Raw genomic sequence first — 21,868 nt, 5'->3', positions numbered from 1 at the left:
ACTGAACAACAACAGTCTGGTTACTTCTAACCCCCAAAACACTCACATACACTCTATCAGACTGATTGTGCTCTGGCCATACTGGTCTTCTTTCAGTTCCTTGAAAATACTGATTTCTCATCCATGGGTTAGTAACTTCTTTGGTTGTATTCTTTCTGTTATGAAGATATGCAGTGGTTAAAAAAAAAAAAGGAAAAGAAATATACATATATATATGACAAATCCTAGCTCTAAAACAAGTATCTTGGAACCAGAAGTGAAGCAAAAAACCAAATGTGGTGAGTAGAACTAAACCATGAGCCCAGGAACAAAGTGGGTGACTGCAGCCAGGAGTGTGGCATCTAATGGGTTCAGTTCAGCTCAGTTCAGTTGCTCAGTCATGTCCGACTCTTTGCAACCCCATGGACTGCAGCACGCCAGGCTTCCCTGTCTATCACCAACTCCCGGAACTTGCTCAAACTTGTGTCCATCAAGTCAGTGACGCCATCCAAACATCTCATCCTCTGTCATCCCCTTCTCTTCCTGCCTTCAATCTTTCCCAGCATCAGGGTCTTTCCTAATGAGTCTGTTCTTCCCATCAAGTGGCCAAAGTATTGGAGTTTCAGCATCAACATCAGTCCTTCCAATGAATATTCAGGACTGATTTCCTTTAAGATGGACTGGTTGGATCTCCTTGCAGTCCAAGGGACTCTCAAGAGTCTTCTCCAACACCACAGTTCAAAAGCTTCAATTCTTCAGTGCCCAGCCTTCTTTACAGTCCAACTCTCACATCTATACATGGCTACTGGAAAAACCATAGCCTCGACTAGACAGAACTTTGTTGGCAAAATAATGTCTCTGCTTTTTAACATGCTGTCTAGGTTGGTCATAACTTTTCTTCCAAGGAGTAAGTGTCTTTTAATTTCATGGCTGCAGTCACCATCTGCAGTGATTTTGGAGCCCAGGAAAATAAAGTCTGTCACTGTTTCCCCATCTATTTCCCATGAAGTGATGGGACCAGATGCCATGATCTTTGTTTTCTGAATGTTGAGCTTTAAGCCAACTTTTTCACTCTCTTATTTCACTTTCATCAAGAGGCTCTTTAGTTCTTCTTCGTTTTCTGCCATAAGGGTGGTGTCATCTGCCTATCTGAGGTTATTGATATTTCTCCCGGGGTAACAGGTACTAAAAAGGTATGCATGAGATGGAGATGGGAGCCAGGCTGAGTCTTAAAATCAAAGGTAGGATGAGTTTCCACAACTCTTGAACAAAGGCTGGCTGCTGTAGCCCACTCTTTCCCAGGTGCACAGTTTATACAGGGCAGCAGGCCTGTGGAGGCAAGAGGACTCAGCACTCACTCGGAAACAGAGCATGAATCACATCACCTGTTGTTACAGCTCCCACGTCCTCACAGGGCAAGCAGTTCGGGCCAACACGCAAAGTCTGGTTCTGGCGTAGGGAACTAGACAAACACAAAATAGCTGGATAGGGAAAGACAAGCATAAAAGGATAAGGAAGACCAAATGTTCTTTTATTCAAAATGTGATTAGAAGTAAAAATTCCACAATTTGTAAAGAAACAAAATGGTAATAAAGACATTCAATACCTATAGCTTAAAGTCAGAGGACTGTCTGTCTTAAGAGGCTCTTAAGTCAGATGATAAGGTTCTACCATGGCTGATAGAAGGATGGGGGAGGAGGTAGAAATACATCCAAATGTCTAACTCTGACAGAGACTATTGGTTGCCTTCTAATAGCTCTTTCTTACTAACTCTATCTTACTTAGTAACAAAATCCTAGACAAGGCAACTATAGCCAGTCAAAAGATTACTTTTCTCAGCTTCCCTTGCTACTAAGAATCATGGAATTTTGGCCAATGAGAAGTGAACAGAAGTGCTGTGTACAGCTTCTGCAAACCTTAACCTTAGAAGCAAAGAGATGAGTTCCTATTTTTTTTTCTTCCTCTCTTGCTCTTTTCTGCTGTTTGAATATGGGCAAGATGGCTGGGTCATTTTAGACCACCAGGTGACCTAGAGGATAGCAGTTTTGTACTAGAGACAGTGGGGTGGCAAAAACAGAGGTAATAATAAACCTCAGTATGTTAAGATGGCTGTATTCCCCAAATGGATCTACAGATTCAACTCAATCCTTATGTAATTTCAGCTGGTTTTTGCAGAACCTGATACATTGAACATAAAATTGATATGGAAATGCAAGGGACCCAGAATAGTCAAAACAATCTTTAAAAGAAGAGTAACCATGGATGGAAGATTCATACTTGCTGATTTCAAAACTTACTACAAAGCTTCAGTAATCAAGACAATAGGTAAATGGTACAGTAAAGTGTTAAGTCACTCAGTCATATCCTACTGTTTGCAACCCCATGAACTGTAGTCCACCAGACTCCCCTGTCCATGGGATTCTCCAGGCAAGAATACTGGCGTGGGTTACCACATCCTTCTCCAGGGGACCTTCCTGACCCAGGGATTGAACCTGGGTCTCCTGCATTGCAGACAGATTCTTCACTGTCTGAGCCACCAGGGAAGCCCCCATGGAATGGAACTGAAGGTCCAAAAGTAAAACTTTATATTTATAGTCAATTGATTTTCAACAAGGGTGCCAAGATCATTCAGTAGGGGAAAGAATAGTCTTTCCAACAAATGCTGCTGGGATAACTGAAAAGCCACATGCAAAAGAATGAACCTGAGTCCCAACCTGAAGCCAATCGGGCTGTGGGGGTCCAGTGAGACTACTGATGCTTCGCTACCCAGGGCTGTGCCAGCAATGGGACAATCTACAAATCTCATCCCCTCAAAAAACAAACAAATTTGAATGATTATCTCATACCATATGCAAAAATTAATTCAAGATGAATCATAGAACTAAATGTAACACCTAAAATGATTAAACTCCTAGGAGAAAACATAGGAGTAAATCTTTATGACACTAGGTTAGACAATGGTTTCTTTGATATGTCACCAAAAGCACCAAGAACATAAGAAAGAATAGATAAACTGAACTTCATCAAAATTAAAAGAACATTTGTGCTGCAAATGATACCATCAAGAAAGTAAAAAGACAACTAACAAAATGGGAGAATATATTTACACACAGCATATCTAATAAGAGACATATCCAGAATATACAAATAATGACTACAACTCAAAAACTGAAAAGATAAATAACCCAGACAAAAAGTGGGCCAAGGACATGAACAGATATTCCTCCAAAGAATATGCAAAAAAGGACAATAAGCACATGAAAAGATGCTCAATATCATTATCTATTGGGGAAATGCAAATCAGAACCACAATGTGATACCAATTCACACCAAGGTGGTTACAATAAAAAGCACAGATAACAACTATCGCCAGCAAGATGTGGAGAAATTGAAACTCTAACACATAGCCAGCAGGAATGTAAAATGTACAGCAGCAGCTTTGAAACCAACCTGGCAGTTTCTCAAAAACTTAAACATGCACTTACTATACGAGCCAGCAACCCAACTCCTAGGTATACATCCAAGAGAAATGAAAACATATGTCCACACAAAAACTTGTAAACAAATGTTCAAATCAGCTTTATTCATAATAGCCAAAAAGTAGAAGCAACTCAAATATGTCAACTAATGAGTGGATAAGTAAAATGTGGCTTACCTATACAATACTATTCAGCCACAAAAGGAAAGACGTACGGATACATGCTATGACATGAATAAAGCTTGCAAACAGTATGCAATGCGAAAGAAATTAGTCACGAAAAACCACATACTATCTGATTCCATTCACATGAAATGTCCAGAAGAGACACTTCCATAGAAACAGAAGTAGAACGGTGTTTGCCTAGATCTGGCATGGCAGGGGGACAGAGACTGGGAGAGGTAATGCAGAGTTACTGATAATGGTACAGGGTTTCTTTTGGGGTGATGAAAATATTTTAAAATTAGCTTATGGTGATGTCTGCACAACTGTGAATAAGCTAAAACAAAACATTAAATTTATACATTAAATGGGTAGGTTTTATGGTTTGTGAGTTACATCTCAATAAAACTCCTTTTAAAAAATCAGTATGGACCTACTGTCTAGCTCAGGGAACCCTATTCAGTACTCTGTGGTGACCTAAATGGAAAGGAAATCCAAAAAAGTGAGAATATATGTATATGTATAGCTGATTCACCTTCCTGTACAGCAGAAATAATACAACACTGTAAAGCAATAATACTCCAATAATTTTTTTTTAATCAGGGAAAATGGACTATTCATGATATAGTTAATTAGCATACAGGACAAAAATTAGATCCTTATTGCACTTTGTATTAGTCGATCAAGACTCTTGAGAGTCCCTTGGACTGAAAGGAGATCCAACCAGTCCATCCTAAAGGAAACCAACCCTGAACATTCATTGGAAGGACTGATGCTGAAGCTGAAGCTCCAATACTTTGGTCACCTGATGTGAAGAGCTGACTCGTTGGAAAAGACCCTGATGCTGGGAAAGCCTGAAGGCATGAAGAGAAGAGGGTGAAATTTATTTCTAGACTCTCTTAATTACAGTCTGTTGATCTACGTGTTTATCCTTACGCCAGGACGAACTGACACTAATTACTACAGCATTGCAGTAAGTTATGAAATTGGAAAGCTGAAATTCTCCAAAGTTGCTTTGCTGGTGCTATCATCATTTCAGTTGTTCTGACTATTTGGTATCCCTTGAAATTTCTATGTATTTGAGGATCAGTTTTTCCATTTCTACAAAAGGCCACTGGAATTTTGATAGGGATTGCATTAAATCTTTAGATAGCTTTGGACTATATTGCGGTCTCAACAATTTAAGTCTTCTAATCCATTGACATGTGCTGTCCTTCCATTTATTCAAGTCTTTTTTAATTTCTTTCAGTGTTTTATAGTTAGGGTATACACGTCTTTAACCTCTTTAGTTATATTTATTCCTAGGTATTTTATTCTTTTTCATGCTATTATAGGTCGAATAGTTATCTTAATTTCCTTTTCAGATTGTTCATTACTGTCATATAAAAACATAACTGATTTTTGTGCCCTGATTTTGTTTCCTGCAACTTTGCTAAATGTGTTTATTAGCTCTAGCAGAGCTTTTTTGTGAATTCTTTGGGGGTTTCTATATGTAGGATCATGTCATCTGTGAAAAGAGATAGTTTTACTTCTTTCTTCCCAACTTCGATGACTTTTATTTCCTTTTCGTGCTAGATTGCTCTGCTAGAACTTCCAGTATAGTGCTCAACAGTAGTGGTGAAAGTGAGTGTTCTTGTCTTGATCTTAAGAGAAAGATTTTGGTCTTTGAGTATGATACTAACTATGAGGTTTCACATGTGACCTTTATCACATTGAGGAAGTTTCCTCGTATTTCTAATATTTTGAGTGTTTTTATTATGAACAGGCATTTAATTTTGCCAAATGCTTTTTCTGTGTTAATTGATTATATTTTTTTCTCTCATTCTGTTAATGTTATGTATTACAACGGTTGATTTTCCTTTACTGAACCATGCCTACATTCTTCAGATAAATTCCAGCTGGCCATAGAGTATGATCTTTTCAATGTGTTGTTGAATTTAGTTTGCTAGTATTTTGCTGTTAGTTTTGCATTTGTATTCATAAGGGATACTGGCCTCTGGCTTTGATCTCAGGGTAACACTGGTTACAAAGAATAAATTAGGAAATGTTCCCTCCTCTTTTATTTTTAGGAAGAGTTTGAAAAGGATGGATGTTAATTTTTCTTCAAATGTTTGGTAGAAATCACCAGTGAAGCCACCCAGTCCTGAATGCTTTCAGTTGATTTCTGGTTCAATCTCTTTATTTTTTAACAGATCTTTTCAGATTTTCTATTTCTTCTTGAGTCAGTCTTGGATAATTTATGTGTTTCTAGGAATTCTTCCACTTTAGGTTATTTAGTTTATTGGTGGACATTGCTCATAGTGTTCTCTTATAATCCTTTTTTATCTCTGTAAATTTGGTAGGATAAGCACTGTCATCTGATATTATTTATATCTTTTCTTTCTTAATCAGTGTAGCTAGAGGTCTGTCAACTTTGTTGATCTTTTCAAAGAACAAACTTGTTTTCAACATTATATATATATATATATATATATAGAGAGAGAGAGAGAGAGAGAGCCCGCGCGAGAGAGATATGTATATGTATACGGGGCTTCCCAGGTGGCACTAGTGGTAAAGAACCTGCCTGACAATGCAGGAGACATAAGAGATGTGGATTTGATCCCTGGGTCAGGAAGATCCCCTGGAGGAGGACATAGCAACCCACTCCAGTTATTCTTGCCTGGAGAATGCCATGGACAGAGGAGTCTCTGGCAGGCTACAGTCCAAAGGGTCGCAAAGAGTCGGACATGACTGAAACAACGTGGCATGCATGCACACACACATATATATATGTCTGGGGCTTATCAGATGGCGCTAGTGGTAATGAACCCAACTGCCAAGGCAGGAGACATAAAAGAGATGTGGGTTCGACCCCTGAGTCAGGAAGTCCACTGGAGGAGTGCATGGCAACCAACGTCAGTAATACTGCCTGAAGAATCCCATGGTGGGCTACAGTCCACAAGGTTGTAAGGAGTCGGACACAACTGAAGTGACTTAGCACATACATGTGTATGTCTACATATAACAGGTTGAAAGCATTGATAGGTATATATTTCCAACTAGTCACAATGATAGGTATATATTTCCACTGGACCCTTGATCAGGGTCTCTCTCACTATCTTCCATCAGCCACTGCCCACTCAGCAGGCCAGGATGAGTCCTCATTCATGTCCTCCAATCAGAATCTGCTATAACCAGCTTTGTGGGTTTCTTCTCATGCCACCTGTGCCTGCAAAGAACATTATCTGGGTTTCCTGAAGTTGGGTATAACATCGTGTTCTACCCTGGGACACCTCAGAAGCCACACTCAAATAGTAGATGATGTAAGAGGTGGAGAGGAGTACCTATGGTCCCTAATGCTATGTATGAAACCTCATCCTGTAGATACCTCATCCCATCCTCCTCCTACTCATCATGCCTTGGGGTGGGGGGCAGGTAATGGCAGTGAGAGTGACTTCTAGATTCTCATCCCCCAGAACCAGCCCCCAACCCACTGCTGCTGTGTCCTGGGAGGTAGCTGAAAATGTCTTCTAGGTACCCTGTTCTAACCAGTTCTCAGCCAAGATTTCCTCCCCAGAGCAGGCCACCTCTGAGGCATCTAGACTGAGATCTGATTCTAGTCACAGGGTAGTCTGAAGCATCTGAGCTATAGAAAAATACCTCATTATCTCCCTACTATATGGTTCAACTGATATCAACTTAAGTCACTTGAGGTGACTTGACAGCAAGTGAATGTATTAAAGATCCTGACTTCACACTATTTCCCCAAGGTTTATTTGGCCTAAAGGTATGGAAACATCAATCTGCTACCTTTATACTCTAAGTTAATACAGACTCAAATTACCATTTTGATGGTATTTTTTTGTTTGTTTTGTTTTTGTTTTCATTTATTTTTATTAGTTGGAGGCTAATTACAATATTGTAGTGGGTTTTGTCATACATTGACATGAATCAGCCATGGATTTACATGTATTCCCCATCCCGATCCCCCCTCCCACCTCCCTTTCTACCCAATTCCTCTGGGTCTTCCCAGTGCACCAGGCCCGAGCACCTGTCTCATGCATCCCACCTGGGCTGGTGATCTGTTTCACGATAGATAATATACATGCTGTTCTCTCGAAACATCCCACCCTTGCCTTCTCCCACAGAGTCCAAAAGTCAGTTCTGTACATCTGCGTCTCTTTTTCTGTTTTGCATATAGGGTTATCATTACCATCTTCCTAAATTCCATATATATGTGTTAGTATGCTGTAATGTTCTTTATCTTTCTGGCTTACTTCACTCTGTATAATAGGCTCCAGTTTCATCCATCTCATTAGAACTGATTCAAATGAATTCTTTGTAATGGCTGGGTAATATTCCATGGTGTATATGTATTTTCCATTCTTCATCACACATTCTAGTCTGTTCTTGATTCACTTGGAGATGCTATTGAACTTGGAGGGTTAAAAAAGAAGGAGAAATTCAAGTCTCACCTCTGAATGTTACTTGACACTTTTCCTTTCCAAAAATCATGTGTTGCTTCTGGGTTTTCCTGCTTAGACTATATGCCCTGTTGTATTACTTTGTCACTTGGAACAAAAACAGTGGAAACAGTTCGGACAATTTTTATCATAAAGACATGACCAGAACATGAAGGAACATAACTGTGCTTCTTTGATGGGTATTAGTCTAGATCATTGTTTTTAACCAAAACTGAACTGAAGATGTAAAATCCTAGAGCTCACTAACCTATTTTAGTAGGTCACAGGAAGCAGGCAAACCATAGAAACCACAATCAACCAAAAGCATCTCTGTTGAAAAAAAAAATGGCAAGAGTTTAATCTTCTAAAGGCGTTAACTGAACAAATCCAACTGACAATGTCAAAGGGACAGCCTCAAAGCACCCTCAGGGTGTTGAAAAACCTCTCCTATCTCCTTGCCCCAGCAGCCATTCTCTCTAGCCATGCTTTTCCCCATGTTTTAATTTAGTTGAGTACTGCCACCCAAGGAGGAGCAGAGAGGTTCTTGGAACAAATCTAACTTTCAGCTTCAATGGTCTAACCCCCAACTCAGCTGTTGATCTTCAGAGTATGAATAATCAAGAATCTTAAAACTTTCCATGGCCAGTGTTGTTGGTCTGGTTCTTCCCTCTTCATTCAGGGAGCATGAACTCTATTTCATTGGTTTACAGAAGAATTGATCATCTCCTCAACCCTGGCCCAGGTCACCTTGAGATGACCACAGTCACGTCTTCTATGTGACCCTGCTTGGGCCCCAGTCACACCAGAGTCTGGTGACGTGTTTTCCTCTAAGTCTGGTCATACACCAGACTTACTCCTCTGCTAGAGGAGTAAGGTCATACTCCTTTTGCCAGACTTGAGAATTTCAGAAACCATGAACCCAGTGCCAACAGGTAGATGGCGGGGGTGGGGAGGGGGTTGGTTCTCAAACTCAAGGAGAAGTATCTTTTGTAACTCTTTCTATGTGCATAAAGAATTCTAAGGTGTACTAACTTTGGTTCCCAACTTTCTGACTATCTACATGGACCCTGTGAAAAGAAAAAAAAAAAAGTTTAACTTGATAGCAGTGTGGATATTTGCTATTCTTCCCCAGATCTACTCTGAGCCCCGGAAAGCTGATGTCTATGTGTTACATCACCTAGACTCCCTGCTGCTCCCTCTTCTCATTGGGTTTAACCCAAAATTACTGGGATGCACTGCAGGAGATCAGAGTGGGAACAGAAGGTTTCCTGCTTGGCCGCAGTTCTAGTAGTGCCTGTATCCTTCAACTTTCAGCTCTCAGTAGGACTTAGGTAATACTGTTTATTCTTTTGACTCTTCAAGCACAGGGGTAACAGTCCCCATTTTTGCTAGCATCTCTGGGCACCTCAACACCCTTGCTGGTTCTTTTAATCCTGTCAATGCCTATGTACATATCCTTATAAAGTCTTCAAAATGTCAGCCAACTGTGTCCTATGTCCTCTGTGCTAGAGATAAGCCAAATATTTGAATTCAGGCTCTACCACTACTTACCTCTGCGCATGTCTCTGTTTATAAAATGACAGACCTGGAGTCAATGATACTTGTGTGAAGACAGAAATGTAGAGTGATCCTAATCAGCAATAGCCAAATTTCTGGGTCTTGACCTTCCCCATTCCAGACTGACTCAAAGGAACTAGTTGCAAGATTTCATAAGTGGAAGTGGATGCAGTATCAGTGGGATGAATATGACCTGTTTTGTTATCGATATCTCAGAAAAAACACATTAGGTGATTTGGGGGAACTTTCCCTATTCCTGTTAAAGCAAAGAATCATTTCTTAGAGGAACAACCTGAGGCCCCTTTGCTTAGTACGAAAAACAGGTCTTATGCAGGATACATGGTCACAACTTATTGAAATCTAGAAAGGACACCTGAACTTCCCTGAGTGTTTTACTGTTATTGTTATTCACTACTATTTATCGAGAGCCTACTACACAGCAGGCACTGTATTAGCTGCTTTACATTTATTTACACCTCAGAGACCCCAGACACCTCATTATTCCTAATTCATAGCTGGGGAAAATAAAGCTTAGAAATTTGGAAGGCTATCTGAGATCCTTGTTTCTATATGGCCTATCCTGGAAAATTTCCCATGTGCATTTAGGAAGTACACAGTATGCTGCTGTTGTTTGGTAGAGTTGTACATATACATCTGTTAAAATCTCACTGGTTTATTGTGTTGTTCAAGTTTTCTATTTCCTTACTTCTATGACTTTTTTCTCCCATTACTAAAAGTGGGTTATTAAAGTCCCCCAGTAATTATTACTTCTTCAGTTCTGTCAGTTTTTGCTTCATATGTTTTGATGATCTGTTATTAGGTGTAACTGTTTATAATTATCATACCTTCTTGCTGTACTGAGCCTTTTATTACTATGTAGGGTTCTTCTTCATTATCCCTTGTAAACTTTTTTAAACTTCGTGTCTATTTTGTCTGATATTAGCATAAACACCTCTGCTCTCTTGGTTAATATTTCCATGGAACATATTTCTCTGTCCTTCACTGTCAATCTCTTTGTGTCTTTTAAAGTGAGTCTCTTATTGATGATATTTAATTAGGTCATATTTTTGTTTTGCTTTGTTAATTCATTCTATCATTCTTTATCTTTTGGTTGGAGGATTTAACCCACTTACATTTCAAGTAATTGCAAGGACTGACATTCTGTCATTCTGCCATTTGTTTTCAATGTACCTTAGAACTTTTTTGTCTTTCATTTCCTCCATTACTGTCTTTTGTGCTTAGTTGATTTTTTTTGTAATGGGATGTTTATTGCTTTTTATTTTCTTTTGTATATATTCTATAGCTATTTTCTTTGTGGTTCCCATGAGGGTCACATTTAACATCCCAAAGTTATAACATTCTAATTTAAATTTGTACCAGCTTAACTTCAATAACATACAAAAACTCTTTTATCTGTGAATGTACTAATTTCTCCCTCACTCTTGAAGTATAGTTTTGCTGGTTTTAAGAAAAACAATTTACTGCTTTTTTTCTTTTAGCAATTTGAATATATGGGTCCACTGCTTTCTGGCCATTTAAGTTTCTGATGAGAAAACGGCTTATTATCTTATTGAGAATCCCCTGTTTGTGATCATTTGTTTTTCTTCTACTGCTTTCCCTCTGTGCCTTTGTCTTTTGAAAGTTTGATAATATGTCCTAGAGTGGGTCTCTTTGAACTTAATCTTACTTGGAGTTCACTGAGTTTCTTGCATGCTTATATTCATGTCTTCCTTTAAATTTGGAAAGTTTTTGCACATTATTTCTTCAAATATTTTCTTTGCCCCTTTCTCTCTTTTATCCTGGGACACCCACAAGTCCCTTAAGCTCTGCTCATTTGTCTTCAATCTTTTCTTCTGTTCTGCAGACTCAATAACTTCCATTTGTTCTATTTTCAAGTTTGTTGATTCTTTCTCCTGCCTGCTTGAATCTACCTCTGAATCCCTTTAGGGAATTTTTCATATCAGTTATTGTATTTTTCAGCTCCAGAATTTCTTTTTGCCTTCTTTTTAGATTTTCCATCTTAACTGATATTTGCATTTTGATCATACATGGTTTTCTTGATTCTCTCCATGTCTCCCTTTAAGTCTTTGAGACTCTTTAAGTCTTTATCTAATAGATCTGCCATCACATCTTTTTCAGGAACAGTTTCTCTTTCTTTATTATTTCCCTTTGAATGGACAATGCTTTTCTGTTTCTTTATATATTTTGTGATTTTGGGGGGGGGGGGGCTGAAATTGGACATTTGAACCTAATAACATGGTAATTCTGGAAATCAGATTCTCCCCTTCTCAGGACTTTTCTTTCTTTTTTTTTTAAAGGATAATTGCTTTACAGAATTTTGTTGTTTTCTGCCAAACCTCAACCTGAATCAGCCATAGGTATACATAAATCCCCTCCCTTTTGAACTTCCCTAGGTTAATACAGAGCCCCTGCATGAGTTTCTTAGCCATACAGCAAATTCCCTGTTGGCTATTTATTTTACACATGGTAATGTAAGTTTTTTGCTTTCTTATTTTTCAAATGTTCTTGGTTTGTTTTTGTTTTGATTGCTGTGTTCTTGTTTTGATTGCTGTAACGTCTCTCTGTGCCGAGGATCAGCCTGAACTGTGAACTTCTGGTCTTCTCAGGTCTTTTCAGAGCCTGTGCTCTTCCCTGAATACGTGGTGGTGGTTTAGGCACTGAGTCATGTACGACTCTTGCGACCCCAAGGACTGTAGCCCACCAGGCTCCTCCGTCCATGGAATTCTCCAGGCAAGAATACTGGAGTGGGTTGCCATTTCCTTCTCCAGGGGATCTTCCCAACCCAGCAATCGAACCTGGGTCTCCTGCCTTTCAGGCAGATTCTTTCCGACTAAGCTACGAGTGCGGTCCCTTTTTAATTTTCCCTGGAAATGCAGCTGTTTTTGAAGGTCCCAGTTTTTAATGTGTGACTCCCAAAAAAAGGGAAAAAGAGAAAAATGAAATGGAGAAAAATAAAGGGCTCTGACTCCTTAAATACCCAGAAAGTCACTTCAGCCTGAGGGGGAGGGGCTTACAGCAATGGGGGGAATACAACAACAATGGCTGCCTTTCTCTTTGTCTGCATTTCTAAGATCAGAAGCAGTCATCAGTGATCAGAGCACAGGGCCCTGATATTTGGAGGTCAGGGTCCAATTTGTGCCCACCTTCGCTTCTGCAAGCTACGTGCAAGCTGTCCCAGGAACACATGCAGAACTGCCTGTCAAAGTGCCTGGGGTAGGGGAGTAGGTGGGGGTTACTGTGCCAAGAGCTGAAATTGGCCATAGTTAACTGCAATTGGTCATCCAAACCTTCCCCTGAAAGTTGAAGACCCTCAACAGACTCCAGAGTTCCAAATCAGTTAGATCAGACAGCTTCTGCCGGTGGAACTGTTGTCTAGGTGAGGAGAGAGACTCATGGTACTTCCTAACCTACCATCTTCCCAAAATCTCAATGGTGTTTTCTTTTAGCAAAACTTTTTTCTCAAGAGTGGAACCTATAATAGCTGAGGATCTTCTTACTAAGGACATCTCTGACACAAGAGACCATTTAACATTCCCTTTTCATTAAAAAGCTCTGTCTAAATAAGTTTTCTAACCAAGTCCCAAATCCTTGATGCCACTGAAATCAGAGCATATGGTCAACAAAACCTAATTTCCTTCACCATCACCAACAGCCCCCATTAGCATTTATCCTCTAGGAAATGAAATTCTAGTGTGCTTGTTTCATGCAAATCACTACTGGGCAGAAGAGAGTGAAAGATTTCCAGATATAGAGAACCACAAGATAAAGAAGCCCACAGTCGTTAGACCCAGAAGCAAACATGGAGTGTGCCTGATTTAAACCCTCAAGGTTGCATAACCAAGATTTCAAAATTAATTCTACTCTGGGGACTTCAACCTAGTGTACAACGTTCCTGGCTGGAAAAGAAGAACTATATCATTCTTTTTTTCAAATCTTTACCATTACTTGCCCTTGTATCTCCGCCTTCTCTTTCTGCAGGAAACTTTATTTCCTACTTCTGCATGCCAAGTTTCTACCTCCAGATCTGTTTGGTTCAGTTGCTGAGAAGCCTGACACACCAGTGCCACTTAAAAGAAGCCATCTACCGGTGAGTCGGGGGTGCTTTTTCCATCACTTTATGAATCAAAAGCATCTCGATGCTAGATGCAGGGACTGGGAGTCTGTATTGCCCAGGAACCTGGGGGATGATCAAGACAGGAGAAAGGGGTGGAGAGTGGCATCTGTCCCAGGAATGAGAGAGAGATCCCGATGGCAGGAAGGAAGCACAAAGCAGAGTGAGAACTCCATCAGAGCTCAGCTGGTAGGAGAGAGCTGGGCTAAAACAAGACAAGAAAGTAGGACAATCAGACTTCTCAAATACTGCTCCTCTCTGCCCCTCCCAGCCCCCAAGGACTGTGAAGAGCTGGAACTTTCTACCCTGAATTTCTCCTCCTCTAGTCCATATATGTGATAGTACAAGCCTTGCACCAAAATACATTTCTTACTTCAATTCAGAGGCTGAAGTGAGAGGTTCATTTTTCTGAGAGGCAGCTTTTCATCAATTCCGATTGATGTGTCTTGACACTTGAAAGTAACACCTAAACCAGTGCTCTTCAGCCTCCTTGCTAGCTACGTGTCTGCTGTGGTAGGAGCTAGGTGACACGGGAGTAGATGATAAAAAGGAGGTTTCTGGCACTTGAGACACAGGTGAACAACAAAGCAGAGGAAACTCACGGTGGAAGTGGCTAGGGCAGTTCATCCCCCATCTGAATCACCAGAACAAGGGTCTGGGCTGTGTATTTCTGACTGACAGACTTCCTATGTTATCTGAAAGCCAGCATTTCAGAACCACTGATCCAGTCTACACTTTTCCATACAGATGAGGAGACTAACTACAGAACAGCCCAGAGGGCCTGTTACAGCTAAGACGCTATGTGCAAGGAACCCCAATATTTTAGTTTTTATAACATCTCCCACTGGATTATCTGGGCGTCTAGCCCACAGGGGAGCCCTTTGTCTCTCAGAGGCTTGTAGCCTACTACTTCTCCATTATTCACTTCTTAATTGATATTTATATGTACTAGGCTGGATTCTAGGGCACTAAGATAGCTCATTGCAAAAACAAATCTCTCTGCCCTCTTGGAGCTTATTTTCTGGCAGAAATATGCATGCATGTGTGTGTGTGTGCTTGTGCATTTATACATACAGCACATTTGTATGGGCAAGTGTGTGGATTTTATGGCTAAATGCCAGACATTCTGTTCAAGGCATGAAGAAAAACCAAAAAAGTGGTTACTTCTACATTCTTCTACATTCATCTCTGTTCCCAAAGTCTGAAGATGAAAACCCTTGAGGGCCTTTGAAATGGAATAGCCCAATAGTTCAAATTCCAACTCAGCCATTAGTTGTGTTGTGAGTCTGGGGAAAAAAAATACTTAATTCATCCATGCTTCTATTTCTTCACTTTTAAAATGTATATTTATCTCACAAAACTATTGTAAGGATTACATTAATTAACGTATGCAGAGTATTTAGCATAGCACATGGAGCCTAACAAACATTTAATTAATCACTATAGTTTTAATTCTTTAGGTGGAGACATTTTTTCCTCAAGTTTGATCAGAAGTATTATTTAGTTTCTGCTCACTTAAAGAATCTGGTTCAGTGCTGTGAAATTCAAAATCACAAGAGAAAGTGAAAAATAAGGTGTGTACACAGATAAAAACAAATCCACAGTCACTGCCAGGAAAAAAATAAACATTCTTGAGAACAGTTCTAATATTGTTAGTTGTCAAACTTACTATGAGTTTTATGTATTTTTCCAATGAACATATTACTGGTACCTCCTTTAGCCAGGTGCTATCATAAGTGCTGAAGACAGAAACATAACCTAGTCCTCTCTCTCAAGGAGCACACAATGGGTAGAAGATAATGTGTTTATTATAAAGGCATGCACAATGTTTTGAGATGGTAAGAATGATATGACAGAGGAGGATAGCTGGACTTCACAGAGAAGGGGAGAGGGCTTCCCAGGTGGCACAGTGGTAAAGAATTTGCCTGTTAATGCAGGAGATGCAAGAGATCCAAGTTCAATTCCTGGGTTGGGAAGATTCCCTGGAGTAGAAAATGGCAACTCACTGCAGTATTCTTGCTTGGAAAATTCCGTGGACAAAGAAGCCTGGTGGGCTACAGTCCCTGGGGTCACAAAAGAGTCAGACACAACTGAGTGTGCGCGCGTGCATGCGCACGCGCACACACACACACACATCTCAGGATGAACAGGAACTCACCAGACATTTTAGGCAAGGGGCAAACATGTGCAAACCCACTGAAGCCTGAAGGAAATGATGAGTCTTGGAAAAGTGGGAAAAAGATAGATATGGCTGGACCACAGGATCTGGGATTTGAGCTAAGAAGGAGCTTAGAAAAGCCATGATGAGTAGTCTGGGCATTGCTTTGAGGCCCCATCATATACAAATTGTGGGGCTACTTGAGTTTTAAACTGAGAAAAGCATGATCCAATTTCAGTTTCAGAGAAGACAGATTGAAACAGAACATGGTGAGGAAAAAGAAAAGAACAAATGAAAGAGCTCAGCAAAGCCAGAAGTGAGATGCATAGGAGGCAAGACAGTGGCAGTTGAAAGAGGTGCAGAGGGGATGACTCTGAGAGGTGATTATGAGGTAGAATCCATATAACACAATAATAATAACAACCATACAGAGCATTTCTCTGTACTAGATACTGCACTGTCTTTGTTTCCACAGCAACTCAGCATGGTTATTATTTTAAACAAAAAGAAACTGACAGTTGAACAAGTAATTAACCTCAAATTACACAACTTGGACGTTGGAGGCAGGATTCAAGTCTAGGTCTGTTTAACTCTAAAGGCCTGGCTCCTAATCTGAAAAAGAGGGGACTCAAGACAATGTCAAATCTTACTTCTTAAATAATGGAGTACATGACATTGGTCAAGATAAAGAATCCACAAGCTGAAGCAACTTTCCAGGGGTATTCAGTTTGGGGAGGGTTGAACTCGAGGTACCTATCTGATACCCACTTTGCACTCTGTCTAAAATAGAGTATGGCTCCTAGTAAGTGCTCAATACATATTGGTTAAATAAATAAGTCCATGGGGAGATATGCAATAGGCAATGGAAAATTCCACTCTGAGGTGGGGCTGGAAGGCAGAGCTTTGGGAAGCATTAGCCTACAGGAAACTTAGAACCTGAAAACAACTCAGGAAGGACTTTGGAACAAGGGTAAAGAGGTAAATGGTAAAGAAGTGGGAGCCAAGGATGGTGCCTAGGGACCCTTACAGCGTAGGCAGGGGGAGGAAACACCAACGAAGAATATGAAACAGAAGTGGTAGGCCAGGAGCTAGCCTACTGGAAGACCAATGGGTTTTTTTTGTTGATTTTTTAACTTAGAAACTTTTTTTTTTCTTTTTGGCTGTGCTATGCACCTTGTGGGATCTTAGTTCCCAAACCAGAGATTTAACTCAGCCCTCAGCAGTGAAAGCATGAAGTCCTAAGCACTGGACCACCAGGGAATTTCCAAACCAAAACTTTTAAAAGAAAGCGGTCATCAGAAGGGTTAAACGTTTGATGAAGATGAAACTAAAAGCCAGGGTGTTTAAAACTGGGTTGTCATCGCAATCCTGGCAAGAGAAGTTTTGGCAAAATGATGGAGGCAGAAAGCTGAGAGAGTGTTCAGAACACTTTGGGTGGCAGGTAACAGAAAATGCAACTCATGATGGCTCATTATGAGCATCCCCAGAAGCCCCTAGTGGAGTCCCCTTATATACTATCATCCAGTAATGAGTCATAGGCCTAGTAGAGAAAGCAAGTGTCCAGCACGGTCAGCCTTATAATGAGAGCCAGGCTCTGCAGGAAGGCCAAGATGTTGGGAAATGGCTGTGGGAAGATGACTGGTGTCTGTGATCAGGAATAAACGGAAGTGGTGAACTAGCACACATGCTTTCAAGGAGATGGCTGCCAAGTAAAGACAAAGTCTGGGATGTTGCTTAAGTGGAACAGGGACCTTGGTAAGACTGGGGATTGTAGCCATTGTGCTGTATGTCATCATCTTGTCCTCTGTTTACAGGACCAAGGAAGATGGACGGCAATGATACGTTCAGCCACAATGTGCTTCCCACATCTCATTCTCTGTTTACAACAAATGTCAAGGGGAGTGATGAAGAACCCACCACCAGTTATGACTATGATTACAGTGAGCCCTGCCGAAAGACCAGCGTGGGACAAATCGAAGCACAGCTCCTGCCCCCACTCTACTCTCTGGTGTTCATCTTTGGTTTTGTGGGCAACTTGCTGGTTGTCCTCATCCTAATCAACTGCAAAAAGCTGAAGAGCATGACTGACATCTACCTGCTTAACTTGGCCATCTCTGACCTACTGTTCCTCCTCACCATCCCGTTCTGGGCTCACTATGCTGCAGACCAGTGGGTCTTTGGGGATGTGATGTGCAAATTTTTCACAGGGCTGTATCACATTGGTTATTTTGGTGGAATCTTCTTCATCATCCTCTTGACAATCGATAGGTACCTGGCTATCGTCCATGCTGTGTTTGCTTTAAAAGCCAGAACAGTCACCTTTGGGGTGGTGACAAGTGGGGTCACCTGGGTGGTGGCTGTGTTTGCCTCTCTCCCAGGAATCATCTTTATCAAATCCCTCGAAGAACATTCAGGTTACGCCTGTGCCCCTTATTTTCCACTAGGATGGAAGAATTTCCATACAGTTATGAGGAGCATCTTGGGGCTGGTGCTGCCACTGCTTGTCATGATCGTCTGCTACTCGGGAATCCTGAAAACCCTGCTCCGGTGTCGCAACGAGAAGAAGAAGCACAAGGCTGTGCGGCTCATCTTCGTGATCATGATTGTCTACTTTCTCTTCTGGGCTCCCTACAACATTGTCCTTCTCCTGAGCACCTTCCAGGAATTCTTTGGCCTGAGTAACTGTAAGAGCAGCAGTCAGCTGGACCAAGCCATGCAGGTGACAGAGACCCTGGGGCTGACCCACTGCTGCATCAACCCCATCATCTACGCCTTTGTTGGGGAGAAGTTCAGGAGGTATCTCTACACGTTCTTCCGAAAGCATATTGCCAAACACCTATGCAAACAATGCCCAGTTTTCTATGGGGAGACAGGAGATCGAGTGAGTTCAACATACACCCATTCCACTGGGGAACAGGAAGTCTCAGCCGCTTTGTAGAAGAGGAGAAGCTCACCTGTTATTTTCAAAAGGTGATAGCAATCTATATATGATAATAAGCCGCCAGGGTTTGCTAAAGAACAGAGGAGTCTAAAGTTTCTAGAGTAAGTGCCCAGTAACTTGAGGCTTATGTGAATCAATGAAGACTTATGTTACTCTTGTAGAGTCACTATGCTCAGAGAATATTCCAAAACAACTGTGGGCAGAGACTTGGAATCTCCAATGAGCTCATCGCAGTTCCTAGAAAATGCCATATTGCCTTGTGTTTGTGCTCTTCCCTCCACGTCCCCCCATCCACCACTTCGCTTACTCTCTGATTCTATCAACCTCTTTAATCAATCAATCTCTTTAATCCTCTGGAGATTGGGAAGAGGAGTCAGGCGAGGGTGAACGGAAAGAGGGGGAGTAGAGTCCGGACCAAGGGGAAGGAGGTCAAAGTGTAAACATGGTGAAGCCTTTACAAGGATGCAGGTAAGCGGTTCGCTTGCCCAGCCAGGCAGCAGCACTGGTCCTTAGCTTTGGAGGCTCTCCTAGGTCTTGGCGAGTGTGGGAACTGTAAGAACTCTCTGGGAGCTCTGGCTAGGCCCATGATCCTCTTCTGCTAAGTGCATGACACATTTCTGCTTTATTACAGTTTAACTATGACAACCACACAACCTACATTTGAAATCTATTCAATACCTTGTCCCATTGTACATATGCTTCTTAGGCCTCATCCCTCTATACAAAAATTTATTAAAATGTTTGTTTATAAAATACAGATAATCTTTAACAAGATGAAAAAATAAAAACCTTGTTTAAAAAGGGAAAGGGGGGCTGCAGGTGGTGATCATGAGAAAGGAGTGGGCTCCAGTGAGCCCTTCCAGGAGGAGGGGAGGGGCACGCTCGCACCAGATGCGCAGGAATATTTCCAGAACTGGCCAAGAGCAAACGTCAGGAAGGAGGCGCTAGACCGCTAAAGAGATCTGATGGTATTTTGCTTCTCTGTGGCTTTTCCTGCTTTCTTGCTGCCCTTGCCCACCTGTCTCCCCACAGCCTTTATCACAGTTCTGCCTGTGGGATTGCCCCACCCCAAAAGCCGGTTTGTAGAGGTCCAGGAGAGTAGCTATGGGGAGAATGTGAAGGAAACTGTGCAACAAGAACCCCTATTGGGTCTGGGAGAGGGAAGACAATCAGTGGGGATACTGGGGTGAGTGCTCAAAGCAGAGAAGGGGCCTGTTCTGGAAAACAAACATCAGCCTGTGACCTCAGGGTCTATTACCAGGCAGGGCAGGCCTAGATGAGGAAGACTCTAGACAGATTGGAAAAAAATGTTTTCCAAATTACCTTCTGGCACCTCATTTTTGCACACAGGCAGAGGGTTCAGATACACAAACACACACACCACACACACACACACACACTCATATAAATGTATTTCAATGTAAAGTAAAAATTAAATGAAAGCTGGAGACTGCAATCTAAAATTGTGGTAAAGTATCATTTTTAAGATACTATTATGCCAAGCCTAAAAATACTGTATTAGTCATAGAGACAATTCTGGTATTGGTGGAGCACGTGGTGTGTTTAGGAGGGCGCTGGTTCAACATAAATAAATACTGTCAGGGAGCTGGAGTCTGTGAGCTCTCGGTTTACTAGCTTATGGTGATATAGCATCTAAATAATCTCAGACAGATTACAGCACGCACGTCACAACTGTCATCTCAACTATGTGTCTTTATTCTGACTTTCTACCAAAAATCTTTTTTGCCTCATTATGACATCTCGAAAGTTGTGGATTTAATCCTATTTGAATGCTTCATGCTTTGCCACATCTTTACTGATGCTCAGATGGGTCCTCTCTTTGGCCAGTGGGAACTCCTAATAGGGAGTTGGAGAAGTTCACCTAAGCAAGCAAAGAATATACCTATGTGTTAGTGCATCTCCAATCTGATGCAGGCAAGAAACACAGGGATCCTGGAACTTGGCAACTGGGGAACTGGAAGTTACTAAGGTTTTACTTTCTTGCCTCATGTCTAGAGGCTTCAGAAAGAGGTGTATGTTGTGGGTGGGGGAGCAGCCTTCACCTTCAGATATCTGTATTATCCTAATGAATGCATTAAATTTTGTTTTGATGATGAAATGTAAATATTGTTTTAAAAAGCTATGACTTGAAAACTATCACAATATTATAAAGCAACCATCCTCCAATTAAAACAAATTAATTTTAAAAAAACTATGACTTGGAAAATGAATCAACACTCTTAACTATACTGTTTTTTTTAATCTTTCTGATTACCAACTCCTCTGTCCTTCTCCCAGACTCTGATACACACCATTCTATTCTTTTCATCTATGAGTCTGACGATTTTAGATTCCTCATGTGAGTGAAATTATGCAGTTCCTGTCTTCCTGTGTCTGACTTATTAGCATCATGCCCTCCAAGTACATCCATGTTGTTGAATACTGCAGAATTTCCCACTTTTTTAAGGCTAAATTATATTCATTGTATGTGTAGACCACGTTTTCTTTATCCATTTTGATAAATGGATAGAACATGCATAGAATTGTTATACAGGATGAGTAAGTACTAAATAGTGTGTTTATAAATAATAATACCCTATTGGATACTTAAAAACTGTTAGAAGTGTAAATCTCATAATCTATTTCTACCACAATAAAAAAATTTTAAACTGCCAGTTTTGTTATGCGGTGGTGTGACAGTCTGTCTCACTGTCCACAACTTCTCACTCTGCCCTGTGTGATTACACGTGCCTGTCCTCGATGTGTGACCTGCAGCGTGCCCTACAGGAGGGCCACCCCTCCGCCCATCCCCAGGCGGCTCGGCCAGGAGGAAGTGAGCACAGCTGACGCCTGCTTCATCCGAGCAGGGTGCTGAAGTGCCGGGTGGGCTCTCTGGCTCTCCCTGCTCAGCCGCAGGAAGGTCCATCCCAGACCACAACCCCTTCAGCCCAGGTGCCTGGTGAGTGAGTGGGAAATCGCAGAGAGCAGAATTGGGCCCCAGCTACCCAGCAGCCACATG

At 41.2% G+C, this 21,868-nt stretch overlaps 1 protein-coding gene across 2 annotated transcripts; it reads left to right on the top strand.

Annotated features, from left to right (window-relative positions):
• Nucleotides 1-8,905: 8,905 nt before the first annotated feature.
• On the top strand, nucleotides 8,906-21,517 carry LOC133046018 (C-C chemokine receptor type 2-like). 2 transcript variants are annotated; one of them, XM_061128797.1, is made up of 3 exons: nucleotides 8,906-8,993; nucleotides 13,618-13,726; nucleotides 17,723-21,517. In XM_061128797.1, the coding sequence occupies exon 3, from the start codon at nucleotides 17,734-17,736 to the stop codon at nucleotides 18,844-18,846; it is 1,113 nt and encodes a 370-aa protein (XP_060984780.1). In that variant the 5' UTR covers nucleotides 8,906-8,993; nucleotides 13,618-13,726; nucleotides 17,723-17,733; the 3' UTR covers nucleotides 18,847-21,517. The 2 variants fall into 2 exon arrangements, with proteins under 2 accessions (XP_060984780.1, XP_060984781.1); XM_061128798.1 differs by lacking the exon at nucleotides 8,906-8,993 and having other exon boundaries at nucleotides 13,377-13,726; nucleotides 17,723-18,704; nucleotides 19,882-21,517.
• The last annotated feature ends 351 nt before the right edge of the window (nucleotides 21,518-21,868 follow it).

The sequence above is a fragment of the Dama dama genome, chromosome 24 (genome assembly GCF_033118175.1).
Source record: "Dama dama isolate Ldn47 chromosome 24, ASM3311817v1, whole genome shotgun sequence".
In the NCBI taxonomy this organism is placed as follows: Eukaryota; Metazoa; Chordata; class Mammalia; order Artiodactyla; family Cervidae; genus Dama; species Dama dama.
Note: the sequence above shows the minus strand (reverse complement) of the source record. Positions and strands in the feature narration are given on the sequence as shown.